The 15040-nt window shown below is 42.4% G+C and overlaps 1 protein-coding gene across 5 annotated transcripts in view; it reads left to right on the top strand.

The window, feature by feature from the left end:
• Positions 1-15040, top strand: part of LOC142379606 (glutamate receptor ionotropic, kainate 2) — a 422159-nt gene that overhangs the window by 339894 nt on the left and 67225 nt on the right. For all 5 annotated transcript variants that reach the window (XM_075464651.1, XM_075464654.1, XM_075464652.1 and 2 more), the window contains one exon: positions 12380-12605. In XM_075464651.1, the coding sequence (XP_075320766.1) occupies positions 12380-12605 (226 nt within the window). The remainder of the gene's footprint in view (positions 1-12379; positions 12606-15040) is intronic.

Genomic DNA, 15040 nt, shown 5'->3' with positions numbered 1-15040 from the left:
GTTGTTTGTCAGCAGCAATGGAAGGCCACCAAAAGGAGTAAGCTAGCGTTAATTTGTTACCAGGGTGACAGGTGAGTTTAGAGGAATGTCCCCACTGCAGGACTTGAGATCTCATGGATATCGGTACAAATAACCGATTGGGGGAACCCATGAAGCAGGAATAATGGTTTCAGGAACTAATGGGTTGGCAGAAGAGAGAACTGGCGAGAGAGAGTGGTAGAAGATTGTAAAATTAGGCGCATTCCCACTGTAGGAACCTTTGGCAGTTCCTGTAACCTTTCAGGAACGGGGCCGTTTTCTCCATCATTCGCACATACAGGAACTCGGGACCATCTCCCTCAGTTCCTGGAACCATTTCAGCTCCTTCTCCTCAGCTGGGTCTGTTCTGGGTTCTATAGAACACATCTGACGGAGGTGTTTGGTGGTTGGTAGCTCCGCCCCTTGTCATGTTGTCAGGCTGAAATGTTTCCTCATACGACACGGACACAACCTTGGCGTGTTTAATAAGTTAAACCTCCACGTGGTCTCCTTTGTCTGCGGCGCTCTGCTCTCCTTCCTTCATGAAACCAAGAAGTATGGCCTGCGCTCCATCCTGCGTCTCCTGACTCTCTCTGTGAGCTCTTCCAGCCTCCATGTTAGACACCTGATGTGATCGTCCATGATTAATATCACCATCATGCAGACCATGAACACGGTGGCCTCCCCGCTCTCCATGTTAGCTTCTTGGTGCTGTTTTTTCTTCTCTCCTTACTTTTACCGGGTTTTGTTTTGTTTTGTTTTGTTGTTGAATGTGGCGCTAAAGTAACACGTCGCTGTCACAGACGGCTGCGCCGCATCAGGTCCGACTCATGTGGGAATGCAGACTGAAACAGTTCCTCTGGGGAAGGACAGTTATCAGAGCGGAATTCGAGGAGGACCGTTCTTAGAACTGCTCTGTCTGAATGCGGCTAATGAAATGGCCAAAGAACAAAGACCAGCAGGTTTAACGAGAATTGAGGCATTTGACAGACTGAAGGTAAGATTGATTTTTATGGTCAGTGCAAACTATGAATGGATTATTTTTTGCCCCCCCGGTAACTGTTCATGATTCCCAACATCATAGTTCTGTTTAGCGAGTGAGAGGCGACGGGAGAAAAAGGCTCATGGATGGAGGTTTTGGTCTCAACCTGCTCGTTGTGAGACTACAGCACCTACACCAACATCAGAGGCATCTACTTCTACAACAAATTGTTAAAACAGGTCTAGTTGAGTGGCAATGGGTGCAGAAACAAAGTGTTTTTTTTAAATCCGTAAACGCTTCTTCTGCTGCATGAGTCCAGATTAATGTGATCTTGGAAGAGGTTAGTCTGTTAAGGGGTGCCGCTATACTGCTGTAGCCTTTAATGAACTGATGATAGAAGTTTGCCAACTCTGAAGCTGATTAGAGGGAGTTGGCCTCTCTGCAACTGCTTTCACTTTAGAAAGATCAGCTGCAATCTGCTCCGGATAGATAATGTGTCCCAAAAAACTGACGTGTCAACTGGCTGTCGCGCTTTTTGGCTTTAACAAAAAGTTTGTTTTCTGGAAGTCGTTGGAGCACTTGGCGAACATATGGTTTGGAGAAAAGATTAACATCTAAATAGACAAAATAGACGAAAACAAAATGATTGAGAAAGACTTTTACTACATGATTAAGGAGGGCTTGAAACATAGCTGGGGTGTTGGTTAAGCCAAAGGCCATGACAGGGTACTCAAAATGTCCTTAAGGGGTATTGAAAGTGTTTTTTCCATTCTTCACCATCGTGGATATGAACCAGATGTTGAGCGTTCCTGAGGTCCAGTTTAGAAAACACCAGAGCTCCATCCAGAATCTCAAACACAGAACTGAGCATTTATTTCCGACTGTAATGTTTAGTCTCTGAAATCTATGCAGAGTCCAAGTTTGCCATCCTTTTTGTCAACAAAGAAAAAAACGAGGGACGAATAATGCCATCCGCCAAGGAGTCAGAAGGATACTTCTTCATGGTGGAGAACTAGGAGAAGGCATCAAGAGAGAAGGCAAAAGCTCAATTACCTCAATATGATTGCCTGAGAGTAGCAATGAGTATGGAGCAGTAGTATGAGTAACCATGGAGATGACTTGACCATCTAATCCTTAAACAGATTACGGTTCCTTAAGAGGAATGATAGGAAGCCCAGATTTAATTGCAAGATTTTTATCAATAAAGCTGGCTTCACTACCTGAATCTATGAGTGCGGAACAAGAAACAGAAGTTTCCTTAAAAGATAATGTAGCTGACAGCGATAAAGGGAGTGGAGAGTCTTCACAAAGTGCAGAATACGAGCAGAATCTTTTGGCTGAGATGAAAGCAAAAGGCAGTTAGTTACACGGTGCCCTGTATGGCCACAATAAATGCACTCAGATCTGTCTTTCCTGAGGGGTAAGGCGAGTGCGACCTGCATGGGTTGATCGGGGACAGGTAGAACAGGTGACTGTTTGGGAGGCTGCGGATCACTGACTGAAGCTGGTAAACCAGAAAAAGCATTTCTCTGATGAAAAGGATGGAGGGCTCTCTTGCGTCTCTTTTACTGGAGATGATTGTTCAATCTAATGGATAAAGCAATGTGTGAATTAAGATCAGAAGGAGGATAACAGAGGGCTGATTCGTCCCTAAGGTTTTCAGTTAAGGCATTTAGAAACCCCCTGAAGAGCTGTGTCGTTCCAGCCTGAATCCACAGCTACCTTCTGGGAAATCTACAGAAAACACTTTGAACTCCTTGGCAAAGGTGAAGAAATCGTCTTGCCGTCTCCTCACTTCTGTCATGATGGTCATTATATATAAAATCAGTGACTGATTTGTAGAAAAAGTTATTGATCTTTGTTGGAACTCCACTGGAACAAAAAACATCGGCACCTGTTTAATTTCCTGGATATGTACGGATCGGGCACATAAGATTCTCGAAGTGGAGCGGGATGAGTGCCATGAGGTGTCTTAGTAGTTGATGCTATAGTAGTTGATTTTTCCTTAGAGCATGTAACTCTCATCTCAATCTTAAATAAACGGTGGCGGTACAGAGTGGCAAGAGATTCGGTCACAGAAGCTGGCCAGCCACTTGTTGGATATGATTCCATAAAACAGGTGAGTAGTCCTTGGTGCCAATACTCCAAAGATCTCCAAACAAACCAGAAGCTGCATGATGAAGGTACAGAGTGGTAATTACTAGAAGTGAAAAAAAAACACACGTTACTGAAGTCGATCTTCGCTGAAACACGAGACACAAATTAGTTTGGCCGAACATTACCACTTTAGTGCAGATGAACTGGCACCAACTGGAGAGTTGAGCCAGGTATAAGCAGTATATATTATTATTATAACCACTCTGAGAATACTGCCCAAGGAGGGCAGCTAAACAGGAGAGAGAGTAGAAGAAGGAAAACAAAGAAAAAACCCACAAACCCTGAAAAATACAACTAAATAGATATTATTCATAAAGAAAAGCATTTCGTCTTCCCCCTCTTGTTTTATTATGATATTCTCTGGCTCCAAAGACCCCAAACAACAACAATGAAGTTTTGAACTTAAGGTTTCAAAATATTTGTCCTCAAAACAATAGGTCATTTCCCAGTGATTATAGCTTCTTCTTATGTACAGTCCATTATTTCAGAAGGTTCTCTTTTTCTCAAACTGATCTGGAAATCTCTAACATAGATTTATCGGTAAATATGATTTTCCTTACTTTCCAATCCACTGAAATTTCTATTCCATAAAGAAATTCCACTATGTCTTAGCCCACCCCAAGCATTAGTTCACATTTCCCACATAAGAGATTGGAGACTGACACTTTTGGACCCATAAACAATCCATAAGACAGTTAAAAAGCTTGATTCAGAACCAACCAAGTCAAACAGATAACTGGTGTTAGACAGGACAGGAGCTGAACTCCATTGGTTGCCTCTTTCTATAAAGGGAGGTTGTCTCCTTTTAGTACTATTTGCAGAATGAAAGTATTCCATCCACACATCTGCATTTGTGGTATAAAAAGGATGTAACTGCGATGACGTGTTTTTTCAGGCTCAACATCACAGTTCATTTCCTACAGCAAACTCACAGATGATACACACCATAATGACAATTACTAAATCCAAGGGAAAAAAGAACACAAAATACTTACTGTTTGGGTAATTATCATTTTCTTCCATAAAATGCATGCTAATGGTGGGTAATTATGTAAATATTTGCGTGAATCGGTTTTGAAGAATTTATCCTTCTCACTTTTTTGTTTTCCAAAGAGAGACATTCCCTACGGACTGTTGCCTCTTCAAGACTTCATCATTTCATTTTGTATAAGCAAACACACATGGGTGCTATATCTGGCTTGTTAGCTAATAAAATGAAATTTTTCAAATTTTTCACCTTGTGTTGAAAAGACACGCGAGCCGTTTACACAGATGTGGCACTGAGCTCCACGTACCCAGGTCGTACAAGCCTGAATTGTTTTGCATTAGCTATAAGACAGATGGGAGGCACACCTCCAGCATGGTGAATAAATCAAGCAGATAAATCTTATTGAGATGATGTGTTTAATACCGCAGAGGGGAGTTAGCCAGTGTTCAATATTCCTAAAGTTGGTGTTGTTGATGGTTTTATATTCTACAAACTGTACAAGTCTCGGCTAATAAATAACCATAGAAACGGAGTAGGATTTAATGTGAGTAAGGGTGTATTATCTGGACTCTAAGCTTCTTATTTGCATGAACCTTTGCCAACGGTTGCTAAAAAGAAGATCTGGAAGAAGAAAAGAGGAAGCGTCCTGCTGTTGGCATGCACACAACAAACCAATGAAAACTTTTATGACATTATAAAATTTGTTAATGTCATTTTTGCAAACTGTCACTAAATACTAAAAACAACATTCATAAAATGTAAAAAAATCTCTTGATAAAACTGTTGGAAATGTAGCTGACCAGAGATGGCCATTATTGCATTAGCTGTTTTCTTTCTTTGCCTGTATCTGCAGTCCATGCATCCATCAACTGACGGCCCTGCGTGTTTAAAGACAAAGCTGCAAAAGTGATTAGAAAATGCTTCATAAAAGCAAATCATGTGTCATCCTCTCCACTTTCCATATTCTTTTAATTAGGATCCTTTGAAAATACGTAAAACACTTAGCCAAGCAGCAGGCACCAGTTCCTAACTGGGACCAACAGTTTGTATTTATGATGACAACCAAGGCTACAAAGTCACACATGTACACAAATATTAATCCACATATAGACAGAATAGTTCAGTCTGAATGAATCACGAGGTTGTCACATCTCTAGTCACTTCCTCACTTGCTCACTTCCTTTTTTATTTACCCTAAATTGAAACAAAGTACACAACTAACTGCAGGAGCAGATTCTTTTGGGATGTAGAAAGCTAACTTTGGGGACATAAAGTCATAGATAGCTGAATTATTTCACTAAATATTAACAATATAGAATAATAAAATACTGAACTGAATGTTTGATTGTTGTTGTGTATTTACAATGAAAAGAGACAAAAAACATAAATCTGTTTTACAATTGAAGAGGAATTATTAAACATCAGCACTGCATAGCCTTAAAAGTTGGCAATAGTCGTATATTATATATTTTTAAATTGCATATATCACTTAAGTGAAGCAGATTTTACTGTTCTACTACAAACATTTTGCTTTCAATAGTTTCAGAATCTCTTATATTTTTTCTTATAAAACATCTCTTTGATATTTGTGAAATCTTACAATAATTGACAGATGATATGAAAAAGGTGTTTTAGTTCAAAATTAATTTCTATGTTTTAACGTGAGCAGATAGTCTCTTTCCCCCCTGTGTGAGACAGAGTGGGTGTCATTTTTGACATAGATTTTGAAATGAAATTCGGAATTGTCCGTGCATCTTCATCGGGCTGGGGGAGCAGCATCTTCCTGGGGCTGGGGGAGCAGCATCTTCCTGGGGCTGGGGCAGCAGCATCTTCCTCGGGCTGGGGGAGCAGCATCTTCCTCGGGCTGGGGCAGCAGCATCTTCCTCGGGCTGGGGGAGCAGCATCTTCCTCGGCCTGGGGGAGCAGCATCTTCCTGGGGCTGGGGGAGCAGCATCTTCCTGGGGCTGGGGGAGCAGCATCTTCCTGGGGCTGGGGCAGCAGCATCTTCCTGGGCCTGGGGGAGCAGCATCTTCCTGGGGCTGGGGGAGCAGCATCTTCATCGGGCTGGGGGAGCAGCATCTTCCTGGGGCTGGGGCAGCAGCATCTTCCTGGAGCTGGGGGAGCAGCATCTTCCTGGGGCTGGGGCAGCAGCATCTTCCTGGGGCTGGGGGAGCAGCATCTTCCTGGGGCTGGGGGAGCAACATCTTCCTGGGGGTGGGGGAGCAGCATCTTCCTCGGGCTGGGGCAGCAGCATCTTCCTCGGGCCTGGGGGAGCAGCATCTTCCTGGGGCTGGGGGAGCAGCATCTTCCTGGGGCTGGGGGAGCAGCATCTTCCTCGGGCTGGGGGAGCAGCATCTTCCTGGGGCTGGGGGAGCAGCATCTTCCTGGGGCTGGGGCAGCAGCATCTTCCTGGGCCTGGGGGAGCAGCATCTTCCTGGGGCTGGGGCAGCAGCATCTTCATCGGGCTGGGGGAGCAGCATCTTCATCGGGCTGGGGGAGCAGCATCTTCATCGGGCTGGGGCAGCAGCATCTTCATCGGGCTGGGGGAGCAGCATCTTCATCGGGCTGGGGGAGCAGCATCTTCCTGGGGCTGGGGGAGCAGCATCTTCCTGGGGCTGGGGGAGCAGCATCTTCCTGGGGCTGGGGCAGCAGCATCTTCCTGGGGCTGGGGGAGCAGCATCTTCATCGGGCTTGGGGAGCAGCATCTTCCTGGGGCTGGGGGAGCAGCATCTTCCTGGGGCTGGGGGAGCAGCATCTTCCTGGGGCTGGGGGAGCAGCATCTTCATCGGGCTTGGGGAGCAGCATCTTCCTCGGGCTGGGGGAGCAGCATCTTCATCGGGCTTGGGGAGCAGCATCTTCCTCGGGCTGGGGGAGCAGCATCTTTCTTGGGCTGGGGGAGCAACATCTCTTGTCCTGCAGCTTCACAGGGTGAGATTCACCCTGAGGGGGCTCAACACCAGCAGAGCTGCAGGAACAGATAAAGTGTCACAAATCATGTGATGACCATCTGGCAGGAATTTTTTTGGACATTTTCAACCTTTCCCTGCACCTTGCAATGGTCCCTGTCTGCCTTAAGTCCTCCATCATTGTGCCTGAGCTTACAAAAATCATTTGTCAATTGCCTCCATGATTACCGTCTGATTCGGTATGAAGTGTTTTCAGAGGACCCTCCTGAAGCACATCGAGCACATGTGTCCTCCTGGTCTGGCCTTCGGTTGGCCTACAGGGGGAACTGATCAACAGAGGATGCAGTCTCAATGGTGCTCCACACAGCCCTAACCCATCCCAGCACCCTAACACTTGTGCTCAGATGCTTTTAATCGACTTCAGTTCAGCATTTAGCACTATATTCCTGGACAAGCTGGCACTGAAGCTCCATGGCTTGGGACTGTGTTACTGGATCAGCCACTTTCCCACCAACAGGCCTCAGACTGCACACCGTCCACCCTGATTCTGAAGAGTCGTGTGCTTCACTCTGTTTACACACCACTCTTCTGCCATCCACTCCACAAACATGGTTGTGAAGTCTGCGGATGACACCACCGTAGGGGTGTTCAGCTAAACAACAACGTCCTGAACACCAGCAACACCAAGAAGGCCATTGTGGATCATAGAACGCGCTCCCCCCATCATACATGGAGAGGCAGTATGAGTAACATCAAATTCTTCTTCTTCACATCACAGCTGATCTGTCCTGGTCCCTGAACACATCTCACCTGGTGAAGAACGCTCAACAGGCTCTTCTTCCTCAGGACACTGGAACGGGCTGGACTCTCCAACATCCTCTGCTCCAGTGGGACAGTGTGGTACGGCAGCTGCACAGCCCAGGTCAGAAAAGACTGGGCCCAAGGGAACAGTACAGGGGCTGGTGGGGTACCCTCTTCCAGATCTGGCCTCCATGTATGCTGGTTGGGTCCAGAAGAGGTTCCAGTGGTATCGCTGCAGACTCCACCCACCTGGGCTTTCTCTTCCAGAAATCAGTAGAGAAACATAAAGCCGTGCAACACCAGCTTCTTCTTCTCTCCCCCTGCAGTCACACAATCAAATAGCACCCTCACAGCACCCTCACCAACTCATGAAGCCTTTAAGATTGGGATGTGGCACTGTAAATGACACGCTTCTCTCCTGCTACTACACTGCTGTACACATCACTTTATTATTTGGACATATTTGGATTGTGCTTATTGCTGGTGCCTTTTTTATATATGTGTATATATATATATATATATATATATATATATATATATGACCTACCAACTAAACATTTGGTTAGGTGTATGCATAATAACAAAGAATTCTTGATTCTATATATTTCCAAATAATGCAATGACATCTTTCTGTAATCCAAATTCAACTTTTGTTATTATTATTGACATTTTTCCACTCCAAATCAATCATTCTTATCCAAACCCAGTTTTACAGCTAAAGTAATGGGAAAGGTTACAGACACCTTATCCTACAGAACCAAAGTATTTCTCAAGTAAAGCCTTTCTGTCACAGCTGGAAGTATAAAGTAATAAAGTTGGGTTCAGAACTTTGGTTCTGTCCACATTATAAACAACAGATCACATCAGAATAAGATTCATCATGTGCCCTGGCCTTTCCATACAGTCATAGTGTTTGGGAACTGTATCTGTTAAAGACACCACAGACCTGAACCCCTTCAGCCACATCACCACAATGAGGGATTATTGTACTGAAGTGGAGGAATCATTAGCCACCTTCTTTTCATGGACAACATAAAGCTATATGCTAGTACTGAGCAAGACAATTACCCACTTATACACCTCACCAGGATATACAACAAGAACATCAGAATGGAATTTGGACTTATCAAAGAGATGCAAGATGATCACTACTAAAGAGACAAACTACTAGAAATGCCTTTGGGTCCCCCAGGCAAATGGCAACCATGAAGAGACTACAAGGAAGTCAGCTAGGGTAAAGCAGTCAGTTGAATGGGAAGAACAAAGTTTGAGCCATTAATGCATATGACCTGCCAGCTGTCAGATACCCCACTGGTATAATAACCTGGCCAAAGGAGGAGATAGAGGCCCTGATATCAAGACGTGAAAGCTCCTCACAATGAATGGAGGGTTCCCCCTAAGTCCGATAGCCTGGCACTGTTTACCAGGAGAAAAATGAAGAGAAAGCTGGAGGACGTTTCAACCACTTCTTCCCTTGATCATCATGGGGAATATGAGATCACTGGCAGATGCATGCTTGGAGTGCTGACGACAACTTGGCAGAGTCTGGAATGCAGTTTTGAGTTTCATTAATACATAAAGAAAATATTCCAGACAGCGACACCTCCCCACCTGGCTCTCAGATGACATGGGTACATAGAGACTGCAGACAGAGGGAGTTCACCTGTGTTATCTGAGAATGCTGAATGGGAGATTATCATCTTAACTGTTTCCAAGATACAAACACAACACTCAATGTATTCATTGTGATCTATCGAAATTTCAACTCCACCTATCTGCTCGTTTCCTAAACAGTTTATACAGCGACAGATTTCCTATTCAGGGAAGAATAAGGTATAATTCAGGACAAGTCGATCCAAAAGTAAAATTTCGGCCAACACTGAAATACCAAACTCATTACTGACTACAGTAAAACTGAAGCCTTTTATAGAATGTGTAGGATTGTGTTGATAAACCATGACCATTGACTGTGTTTCAATCATATCAAAACAAACTGACTCCAATCTACAGCACAGATCTTTGGCCACTTCATTGTTTAAAGGGGATTAACCTGAGGGTTTTTACCTGGTAAAGGGGACAGCAGAGACAAGCAAATGAAAATTTGGGCATTTAATCATTTAATTTCTGAAAATATCCTGATTCTTTTTCAGTCAAGGAGAAACATGAGACATGTGAGGGCAGCTTAAGCTCAGGAGGAAGAGAAGTTGTCTGCCAACAGGAAAGTTGATGGTTTAGTCCTGGCTTCTCCAGTCCATATGTCAAACAGTCCTTGGAAAGGACGCCGATGAGGGAAATTGCACTTCAATGCCTAAAGATGTTGCGATGAGTGGTGAAGAGACCCAAGGACCCAAATACAGATAACACAGGAGGTTTTAGAAAAGCAGATTGATTTTAAAGTGTAACAAAAAGCACAGCCTAGCCTGAAAACCATAAACCTAAATTAACAAAATGAAAGAAAAAGAACTGTGATTAAGAACACGAGCTTGAACTGAAGAGAAAAACATGAGGTGACAACGGAGAGGATCTGACAAGGACTGTGAAAAACCAGGGAGCTGGAATGCTGTGGGGAACTGATTGCAGCTGAGTTAGAACACAGGTTTGTCAGTGGAGATGAATAACCAGACACGAGGGAACTGAGAAAAAGCTATGGCTGAATGTGGAACAAGAAACTTACACGACTGAAACAAGACAAGACTTAAAGGGACACTGTGTAATATATTAAGCCATTTATTCGCTCAAATCAACATATTCATTTATAAATTAGTCCTCATTGGTGTAAAATTATCTCTGTCAACAATCTCACTTATCCTCCTGAGCGAAGAATAACTTGTCTGTATCTACATAGAGCGGGCAAGCTCTATGGAGGCTGCCATGTCCTTCCGGTCTATGAAAAACGACGAAGTGCCGAGAGGGACATAAAGCACTTCGAATCGCGTTTCCCCCAACGCCAGGCCTGCAAGCGGAAATGACGTCATTTTGACGTCACGTCCGCCGAATGGCTTATTACCGGCGCTAATGGTAAATAGATTTTATCTCGTAAATGATCCCACTAATAATGCATTGATTGTTACCAAACTTCTGCCGTAGTACACATAGGCTCTTAACTCACAAAACGAGGTATTAGAAAGTTTGTAAGTTTACCGGGAGTTTATTTAAAAGAACACTTTCCAGATAGCAACTACACACTGCTGCTAACGCTACCGCTGCGTCGACGTCACTTCCGGTAACTCCCGGAATATGACTAATTGCATTGCTTGCACACAAAAGGCTATGTCAACTTCTGTTATCTGACATGTTATCTGTCATCTGTATTTATAGTGTTGTTGTATGTGTGTTATGTAATCCTTTGTACTGTGTGTCTTGATGTCTTTTTGTTTGTATGGACCTTGAGTCTGAAGCTAGAGCTTCTTGAATCTTGACACATACCGCCTGCCGTAGTTCAAGAAGTTGCAACGCACATTTGAAAACCCGAGGCGCTAGAGAGCAAATTCATTCGACTTTATAAAATAAAATTGCACCACTAGATGGGGGAAGAAATTACATAGTGTCCCTTTAAACATCTTAATGAAAACCAATGAGGAAATGACAAGAAAGCTGAAAAGAAACAAAAGCAAAACTACAAAAAAACACAAACCCTAACAGAAGATGGAGGATTTTGTGGTTTGCTATTATGTTTACAAGGTTTTTGTACACTGTTGTATTTTCCAAGATAATTTTTTCCAGTTTAGGTGTAGTTTTAGTGCAGCCCTGAATCCCTGTGTGGAGTCTCTGTGAAAGCCATCCCGGCTCCATGCCTGAATCAGAGTGTAGGTGGTTATCTTTCTGTCTGTGCATTCACAGCCACTGCTCCTGCCTTATCAGCAGTCTGGAGCTTGCATGCTCAATCGCCTGATTTGTCAAGGGTGACTCTAAAAGATTCTGATAGGCACTCCACTAATCACCCAGTTGATCTAAAATATCGACCAGCCACAGAAAGTCATTACACACAATAATGGCGGGTGGGACCTTGAAGATGTGACTTAATTAGGTTTCAAATGGTTTCAAAAATCCCTTCAAATCTGTTCCCCTGGAGAGTAATGCGCTCTTGGATTTTTCTTAGTGATTACAGGTGTAGAGAGTAAGGAAAATAGCCACAGACAAAACCAGCACCGTTTCTTTCAATTGATGATAGTGGCAGTAAAGATAGGAAGCTATATTATTCTCATTCAAATTCACAGTTCTCCTTCTGCTGTTTAGCGTGCTCGTCTGCCTCAGCCCATGCTCTCCTCATAAGCCATAATAACTTCAGCAGACAGGAAGCATACACTGAAGTATGACATGTTTTCCTGTTAAGATTTGGAAAGTAATTGAATACTAAATGTTCGTGGGCCTTGATAGTCACAAAGATCATCAGAAACTTCAAACCTCCAAATAGAACTTCAGAAGCATCAAAACGGATATAAACTGAACTACAAATAAATGTGCCATAAAGTATTTGAGTAGATACGATTTATTTTTGTACTGATGCTATCTCTGGTCTCTTCACAGAAAACTAAGATCTCTACCTATGATAAGATGTGGGAGTTCATGAGCAGTCGGAGGCACTCAGTGATGGTGAAGAATGTTGAGGAAGGCATTCACCGTGTGCTCACCTCAGACTACGCATTCCTCATGGAATCCACCACCATCGAGTTTGTAACACAGCGCAACTGCAACCTCACACAGATCGGAGGCCTTATTGACTCCAAAGCCTATGGGGTTGGCACACCGATGGGTAGGTATGCTATGATGATGTCCCATACAGGATAGTCATGCACTCAGAATTCCAAAATGTATTTAGGCCCCTCATGCAGCGACTGTGCTAAGTACAGTCAGTTCTTCATAAAAGAAATGTACCATAAAAACATTCATTCATCACACTTGACCATTCATTTTATATTTCCTGTGTTTTCATATTATTGCATGTTCAGCTAAACTGCTGTGCACTATAGTTTTGGCAATGATAGCAATATCCTAAAGTGAGCACAGTTCCTACTTTTCAGACATTCAGCATTAGTATGGGAACTTGTCGAGAAATTGTTGAAGTTAGTGTTTGTTTATTCCACTTAATAGGATTTAATTTCCAAGAAATGGTGGGGATTATTAGCATTTATTTTTATTCAACCTCTCCTGCACAACAGACAGTTTCTGATTAGAGGCAAGTTTATGTGGAGGAATGCTTAGCATGGAAAAGAATCAATCAAGAATCTTTTATTGTCACTATGCAGGCATAATGAAATTTACTTCAGGAGCTCTTGGCTTTTGATACACAAAAAATATAAAAAGATATCTAAATAATATACAAGAGAATAAAAATAGTCAAAGTTAAAGTAAAAAGTTGCAGTGCAATCTGGTTATTGTATGACTGTATTGTACATATTGCAGCATAAGTGAGTCAAATAAGTCAAATAAAAGTGCAGTGCAGTGCGAGTCTCTGTCTGCAGAGGTTTATAATAATCAGTCTATGGGTGGGGGTGGAGGGGTGGATGTGTGGGGGTATGGGGTGATGGGGCAAATTCTGGGGCTATCTCAAGTAAGCAAACAGTGTACCACAAATAGAGGGATGAATAGGAAGCATCCGATTGTTCTAATCTTGTTTGAAACGCTGCAAGGAGAATCTGGGGCTAAGTACCTGCTGTAGTACCTGCTGTAGTACCTGCTGTAGTACCTGCTGTAGTACCTGCTGTAGTACCTGCTGTAGTACCTATAGTACCTGCTGAAATATAATGGCAGACAACTCAAATGACAACCTCATGCAAAAGGCTGCCCTTAAATGGTATGATATTCATTGGAGATAATTGTAAAACAGACCAACGGTGTTTGCAAAAATCTAATGAACCCTAATTTTCATTAGCTCTGGCTACTTTGTATTTTGAAGAATGCTTCTACAGTGTAACTAGTAATCCCATGATCATTATAAATTTAGAGTCAGAGTTCTCAGAGTTGTAGCACCAAGCACTATTAAAGATGAGAGAAAATAAAACATGTTCAAGGGTTTACTATTTTAATATATCCCGTGTAAACAGTTTCTTCACTTAAAGGATAAGCTGAAGTTATTCTGTATTTTTTTTCTTTTTAACAAACAATGAACAGACTAAAGCCCAGTCTATCTCTTAAGTGCATATCCTTTCTGAGTTTAGTGCACTGGTTACCACTAAAGCTTACAATTTCCTGTTACACCTTGCCTCAGTAGTCTTTTTAAAAAAATTATTTATTGTCATTATTACTGAGCCACGGTTAGTAGAATACAGTATAGAAACGGTTCTTTTTATTTGATTTCTTGACAAAAAAAAATGGGTAATATTACTGTATTAAATAGGCTATACTATAGTTTTGATATGATGGATAATCTTAAGGTTTCACTGAATTATTTTTTTCTTTTTTCTTCTCTTTTTGGGTTTTTGGATCATGAATGCCATCTTGCTTATCATTTCCATCTGCTAAATAATAATGATATTGAAAATAGAAAACAAATGACAATACACTACTAATTTCTGTTGCACTAGTCAGAACATAATACAAGTAGCTTTATGTTGAAACTAAATCTTAATCTGAACTGTCCCAATAACAATATCACATATTGTGCATTTGTTTTTTATCACACAATATATTCAAAACCAAAGCTGCTTGCCGATTAAAATTATGAAATGGAAGTATTCTATGTCCTCCAAATTTGTTGTAACTGTATGGTGTTTTTAAAGCTTTGAAGTAATATTCAGTCTGTCATTGATTCTAGCCCAAAAGCCACCAGTCCTCCTTAAAAGATTCTCTTCTGTTGAGGATATCTGATATCCAGTGGCTGCATCCGGATGAATGAGAGGAATGTCCTTGGAGACTGCGAGTATTGGCAAGGCTGTTTGCTGCTGTTTGTGTATGCTCTGTTGGTCAGCCACAGAAGGTAATTTGAGTGACTGTTCAGTTGTGTGTGAAAACAGTGTAGATAGGTGATATTTTCTTTGGGTGATTGCATTTCCTGACTGATGTGCTACTTTTGAGGACAACGTGTGAATCTGTGCTGCAGAGTGTGTGCATTTGCTTGGTTTGCTTATATGACTGAATACGTGACTGTCGTATGAAACTCACTCACATATTTCATTACTTTCTTTCTGCGTACTGTATATAACTATGAATAATCCTATTCATATTATACCTGTGTGCCATTACAAGAAA

This window comes from Odontesthes bonariensis, chromosome 5 (genome assembly GCF_027942865.1).
Source record: "Odontesthes bonariensis isolate fOdoBon6 chromosome 5, fOdoBon6.hap1, whole genome shotgun sequence".
Lineage (NCBI taxonomy): Eukaryota > Metazoa > Chordata > Actinopteri > Atheriniformes > Atherinopsidae > Odontesthes > Odontesthes bonariensis.
The sequence above is the reverse complement of the archived record's forward strand: the minus strand, read 5'-3'. Positions and strand labels throughout refer to the sequence as shown.